Source organism: Uloborus diversus, chromosome 1 (assembly GCF_026930045.1).
Source record: "Uloborus diversus isolate 005 chromosome 1, Udiv.v.3.1, whole genome shotgun sequence".
In the NCBI taxonomy this organism is placed as follows: domain Eukaryota; kingdom Metazoa; phylum Arthropoda; class Arachnida; order Araneae; family Uloboridae; genus Uloborus; species Uloborus diversus.
This window is the reverse complement of record NC_072731.1, coordinates 208,663,348-208,670,539: the sequence shown is the minus strand read 5'-3', so window position 1 is coordinate 208,670,539 and position 7,192 is coordinate 208,663,348. Positions and strand designations below refer to the sequence as shown.

The 7,192-nt window shown below is 35.7% G+C and overlaps 1 protein-coding gene across 1 annotated transcript; it reads right to left on the bottom strand.

The window, feature by feature from the left end:
- Positions 1 to 226: 226 nt before the first annotated feature.
- On the bottom strand, positions 227 to 2,731 carry LOC129218441 (zinc finger protein 91-like). Its single transcript, XM_054852716.1, has one exon. It carries the CDS (start codon positions 2,729 to 2,731, stop codon positions 227 to 229), a length of 2,505 nt encoding a protein of 834 aa, XP_054708691.1.
- Positions 2,732 to 7,192: the final 4,461 nt, after the last annotated feature.

Below are 7,192 nucleotides of genomic sequence, written 5' to 3'. Positions count from 1 at the left end.
CGACTGATTATATCGTTTGTTGTATTACAATTTGCAATTAATTTTCAACTAAAGCTGATGTGCAGAAAAAAATACTTTCGCGTACTTCTTGAAAATTTACCTATTGATTTGTTTAAAATGCAGACTAGGTAAAAAAAATCTACGGGGCTTGTCTTCCCTCACTAACCGCCTCTCCACACGTTCTAGGTCTTATCGTTCTTCATTTGTCAGTAAACGCTTTTATATATTATTCACATGAAAACGGCTTTTCGACAGTGTGAACCCTCTTGTGCTGCCTTAAGTTGGAAGCTTTTGAAAACGTCTTTGGACAACGATGACACGAATAAGGTTTTTCACATGTATGGGCTCTCATGTGTGTTGTGAAAGTTGAATGTAGAGTGAACGCCTCAGAACAATAGTCACACGAATAGGGCTTTTCACCAGTATGGACTCTCAAATGCTTCCTTAACCCGGAACTCGAAGTAAATGCCCTTGAACAACAAACACACGAATGAGGTTTTTCACCAGTGTGGACCCTCAAATGCCTCTTTAAGTCGGAACTCGAAGAAAATGCCCTCGAACAATAGGTACACGAATGAGGCTTTTCACCAGTGTGGACCCTCAAATGTACTTTGAAGTTTGAAAGATTAGAAAATGTCTTCATACAACTGTCACAAGAAAAGGGCCTTTTGCCATTATGGATTCTCAAATGTTTATTTAAGTCTGAAGAATAAGAAAATGTTTTTGAACAGCAGTCACACGTATAGGGCTTTTCTCCAGTATGGACTCTCACATGCACTCTTAGTATTGAACTAGAAGAAAATTTTTTTGAACAATGGTCACACGAATAGGGCTTCTCACCAGTGTGAACAGGCAAATGTTTCTTCAAGTCTGAAGGATAAGAAAATGACTTTGAGCAATATTCACACGAATAGGGTGGCTTCTCACCAGTATGAACTCGCAAATGTTTCTTCAAGTTTGAAGCGTGAGAAAAGGCCTTTGAGCACAATTCACACAAATAGGGCTTCTCTCTAGTATGAATTCGCAAATGTTTCTTCAAGATTGAAGAGTTTGAAAATGTCTTTGAGCAATGTAAACACAAATAGGGCTTCTCACCAGTATGAACACGCAAATGTCTCTTCAGATCTGAAGGATAAGGAAATGACATTGAGCAATACTCACACGAATGGGGCTTCTCCCTAGTGTGTAGTCGCAAATGTTTCTTCAAATCTGAAGCATGAGAAAATGTCTTTGAGCAATATTCACACAAATAGGGCTTCTCACTCGTATGAACTTGCAAATGATTTTTTAAGACTGAAGAGTTTGAAAATGTCTTTGAGCAATGTTCACACGAATAGCGTTTTTCACCAGTATGAACAAGCAAATGTCTCTTCAAGTCTGAAGGATAAGAAAATGACTTTGAGCAATACTCACACGAATGGGGCTTCTCCCTAGTATGGACTCGCAAATGTTTCTTCGAGTCTGAAGCGTGAGAAAATGCCTTGGAACAATATTCATACAAGTAGGGTTTCTCACTAGTATGAAATTGCAAATGATTTTTCAAGATTGAAGAGTTTGAAAATGTCTTTGAGCAATGTTCACACGAATAGGGCGGCTTCTCACCAGTATGAACACGCAAATGTCTATTCAGATCTGAAGGATAAGAAAATGACTTTGAGCAATATTCACACGAATGGGGCTTCTCCCTAGTATGGACTCGAAAATGTTTCTTCAAGTCTGAAGCGTGAGAAAATGCCTTGGAACAATATTCACACAAGTAGGGTTTCTCACTAGTATGGAATTGCAAATGATTTTCCAAGATTGAAGAGTTTGAAAATGTCTTTGAGCAATGTTCACACGAATACGGCGGCTTCTCACCAGTATGAACACGCAAATGTCTGTTCAGATGTGAAGGATAAGAAAATGACTTTGAGCAATACTCACACGAATGCGGCTTCTCACTAGTATGGACTCGCAAATGTTTCTTTAAGTCTGAAGCGTGAGAAAATGCCTTGGAGCAATATTCACACAAGTAGGGTTTCTCACTAGTATGAACTTGCAAATGATTTTTCAAGACTGATGAGTGTGAAAATGTCTTTGAGCAATGTTCACACGAATAGGGCTTCTCACCAGTATGAACACGCAAATGTTTCTTCAAGTCTGAAGGATAAGAAAATGACTTTGTGCAATATTCACATGAATAGGGCGGATTCTCACCAGTATGAACACGCAAATGTCTATTCAGATCTGAAGGATAAGAAAATGACTTTGAGCAATATTCACACGAATGGGGCTTCTCCCTAGTATGGACTCGAAAATGTTTCTTCAAGTCTGAAGCGTGAGAAAATGCCTTGGAACAATATTCACACAAATAGGGTTTCTCACTAGTATGGAATTGCAAATGTTTTTCCAAGATTGAAGAGTTTGAAAATGTCTTTGAGCAATATTCACACGAATACGGCGGCTTCTCACCAGTATGAACACGCAAATGTCTGTTCAGATCTGAAGGATAAGAAAATGACTTTGAGCAATATTCACACGAATGGGGCTTCTCACTAGTATGGACTCGCAAATGTTTCTTCAAGTCTGAAGGATAAGAAAATGACTTTGAGCAATACTCACACGAATGGGGCTTCTTTCTAGTATGGACTCGCAAATGTTTCTCCAAGTTTGAAGCGTGAGAAAATGACTTTGAGCAGTGTTCACATGTATGTTGCTTCTCATGAACAGGGATCTCTGAATGATTCTCCATTGCCGAATAGCGTAAGAGTGAGTTGCCACAAAATTCACGAATGGATTCTTAAAGATTATTTTTTAAACTTTCTATCAGTGATCAAGTATTTCAAAATAAAACAGAGAACACAATAGTTTAGTTAGTGTTTTCCATGTGTAACTTCTTGCACTTGTTGGGACACAAAATACTACTCAACAAATTTTCAAAGCCGATTTCAAAAGAACATAAAACAGAACAAATTATTTACACAATTGCTTAGTTTCTTGAGATTAATTTTAACTTCTCAGATAAGCTTCTAGTAGGAATTAAACCGAGTACAAAAATCCTCTAGTTTCAAGGACATAGTTAAGTAAGTAGACCATTTACCAACCAGATATGTATAAAATCAAATTAGGTTCGTACACAGGTTTCAACATTATTATTACCTCTTTTTTTCTATACATAGATTTTCTTGTCAAACTTGGAAAACTCACGGAAACTGCTCGACTAAAGAGAGTAATCGAGTATTTAAATCTTCGTTATAATTGAACGTTTCTTTTAAACTAACTAAAACCTGCTTTATTCTGAGTAATTCAAAGCGCAGTCACGTCATTTTGAAATTAATGTTGCACCGGGTTGCAAGAACAACGTAAAAAGAAACATTTTGGCATTTTAACTTGAGGTTGATGATAACTTCACTTTGCTAAATATTTTAAAGGAGATACACTGTGAAATGGAGTGTCTGTCTGTAATTAGAACTTCTTTGAAGCAGCACTTCACGAAATACGTGTGACTCTGATGACTAGCAATCTGTTTGCCACCTCCTTTTGCTGAAAAAAAAAAGTAGTTCAGGTATCAAAGATAAGTACTCAAGATATTAACAATTTCTTGAAGCATAATTTGTTCAATAATAAGGAACAACTTGAAGGCAAACCCGGATCTATACATTTTGACCTCCCTTGAAAAAAAAAAAAAAAAAATCTGTAGGCAGCCGTGCATATTTGCAACGAGATAATGGGTCTTTGTGCGAGATGTTTTTTTTTTTTTTTTTCAATTTCTTGGACCGTTGAGCCCTTTAAGAAAGCGCCTCCCCCCCCCCCCCCGCGGGGTCTGCGGGTACGCAGGTCCGGGCCAGCTTGAAGGAAATGGTAAACCAAAGAATCTAAAGTTTGTAAATAGCGTAACTGCTAATAAGTTGCGTTGCAAATGTTTTATAGGTACGTAGAAAACTGCTATTTTTTTTTTTTTTCAATATTTAGATGAGTATCAGCAAAAATGACCACTATCTCAGATTTGAATGTATGCGGTATGGTATTGGACATAACTGGATTAATTTTAACATTGTAAACAGTGTACATTAACACCGTAAAAGATCTGTCCTTTTACCAACATACATCAGTTAGACAGTGCTCCTCAACCTTTCTTACTTTACGGCACACTTAAGAAATTTCTAGATCAACGAGGCACACTGAACTTAATTTCACAATGGTGATATAGAAATGTTTTTAACATTCACTGGTAAAAAAAAACGGGGGGTGGAGACTTTTTTCATATAAATAAAACAATTATAACTAACGTAGTGTGTTTAAATTTATTTAGAAAGTAGAAATATTTCGAATGTATTGAGGTTGATAATGAACAACAAAACTACCTATATCAGATTTTACAGAAAATTATGCTTGATATGTTTCAAAGCATTTCTGTCAAACATGTCATGAAAGTGCACATTGCAAATAAACGATTTATCAAATAATGTTTCAAGAAAGAAGCAAGCAAGAAGTTAAAAACAAGCACCTAACTTTCGTTTGACACTAATGAGACACTTGAACCTGCATTAAAAAGCAAATACGTTTGATGTTCGGCTCTATGCTGGAAAGAGCTACACGAAATTCTTGATCCAGGCTCTTTAGAGATGATCTCTTGCTCTTTTTTTTTTTTTTTTTATAAGTGTGAGGGCTGAGAATTGGAGTTCGCAAAGCTATGTAGTTGAAAATGGTAGCAGCACATCAATAGCAAGACACGAGATGGTGGGATACTCATTTTTAACCAGCATCCAAAATTCGTCCAGAGGCACTTTGCTCAACTTAAGTTAAAGAAAACAGTTGCGGTTGAGGTCCATAAATTCTTCTCGCACATTCAAAGAAAGGTCTTTAACTGCTTCATCCTCAGGTGAAGAGCATGGATCACGAATCCAGTCATACATGTTAGTATTCTTGAAATAGTGCTTAAACTTGTCCTGAAGTATGACTAAATCAAAGATATTTCACGCAAAGATGTCCCACTCCGGTAGAAACGTATGTAACCTTCTTTTCGACCCCTGACGAAAAAGTGGTTCGACCAAAAAGCCGACATTCAGGAACAGGTTGGCGAGACAAGTTTGGGAAAAAGCGTGCTTGAATGATCGAAAAGGCACTAAATTGCCAATGCTGATGTCGCTGCATTTGCAATGCGAATCCGGAGGTGAAGATATTTTCTCTATTCTCTCCCCTCGGCGAAAGCAATGAAAGGGAGGTAATTAAGCCTCATTTGTACGATGGTTCATTGCTAAAGGGTAGTAAAAAAGTCATTGTAGAATCGTCAAGCGTAAGTTAGCTACACGTGATTTAATAGAAATGGGGCGAAATTAGAATGGCGCAAAAGTATGAAACGAGTAAAAATTTTGAATCCTTAAAATAAATTCATTTTGCAGGACAAAAGAAAACATGCGTTGTTTTTCACTTCCAAATTTTTTTTTCTTTTGTCCTTTTTTTAAATCACAATCTGCTGAACACCAGGGCCTGTCATCAGTCGGTGGACCCTGGTATCAGATATTATAAAGAAACCGCTTGTGAACCCCCCCCCCCCCCCCTTCACTTAATTTTTACGCGACATTTTTACCTCTTATGACATATCTCCCCCTCTCTTAATTCTAAAAAGAGAGTACTAGTGGGTTGGTAAGATAACTTTATATCAAAAGTACTAAATAAACGATCAGCAAACTTCAACATATTAATTAATTAGCATACTAATTTACATCAGAACTAAACATCCGAAATCTAAATATTTTATTTTAGTTACTGGAAAAACCAAAGCATACTTTTTCATTGTGTTCGTGTGTTTTTCACTGTGGATTTTTGCAGTCACAATGTTCTAGACTTTTGATAAACGCTAAACACGTCTGTTATTTGTTCCCAAACGTGCTAAATACCCCTTATGTTGTTGTAAAACAATTGTTAGAAGATCTTCGAAAAAAAAATTCATTTATTGAATTACCTTCTCAAATCAATTTGGCCAGCCTGAAAAATTGAGACGGATGGACATTCTCCCTATCCAATTCTAAGTTCCGCAGTAATTCTTAAAGCACGTGAATCAATTATATCACTGATATAGTAGAGATAGGCAATTTGCAATTATTCAAGTACATATGCATTTTCTTAAAATCTGAGCTCCCGTATGTGTATGTGTGTGTATCTGTCTGTCGCTCTCTAGCACCAAAATGGATAGACAGCTTTATTTTAAAAAAAAATTTCGAAAGGAGAGTTGATCGAGAGTGTTTTTAGCTAAGTTGCGTCATTGGATGACATTAATTAACGAAGATATTAATTAAAAACCTCTAAAATGTTTTTCGCGATTTTTGCAGTGAGAAAGTTAAAAATTTCAAAATTTAATACCAAAATTTAGAGAATTTTTTTCCGCGTCTGATAAAATGTGTTTGGAGCTTCTATCTTTCATAAAATTCGAATTATGACGTTTTTTAAAGCAGATTTTAATAACGGCTAAGCCTTTATTCACGCGATTGAAAACCGAATGGGGTTGTTTCCTTCAGTCAAAAGTAGTACTTTTAGTCACTAAAATTGATAGAATAAGCAAAATAAAATAAAATAAAATAAAATAAATAAATAACATAACCCAGAAAATTCTTTCATTTTCCCAACAGTTATTTTTTAATTAATTTTTTAATATGTCCGATTTTTCAAACAAGGCGTGGTCTTGGTGACGTCACAAATGATGCTCTTTGACGCATCTTTGTACCGCGTTTCCACGTTATGATAATCAAGAAGCGAATTAAAATTGCGCTCTGCGCTTGCTATTAACCATATCGTTGTCAATACACGTGAGTAAAGATGCGAATTAAATATTTTGCTCTGTGAATGGCATTTCATCATTTGTGATGTCATAGGCAAGAAATGTAAACAATGAAAGCGCGCAGATTTTAGCATTTTTTTTTTAAATATTAAACTTAAACAAATTATTTAAAAAATGGTCAGATCCTGTGTTTTTACGCATACTCTTTCAGAAAAAAATACTTTTAAAATTTTGGAAACGACCCCATTCATTGTTGGCCAACAAGGAAATTAAAAGCAGTGATTCAAAGTTTTTATCTGTTGCCAGTTTCTATTTAATAGTAAAAAAAAAAAAATGACTTTGATTTTTAATAATATAAGACTTTTAAAAGGATTTTAAATTTTCCCTCTTGATTCTGCAGTTGCGACTCAATCGGGGGTTTTTAAAATTTTTAAT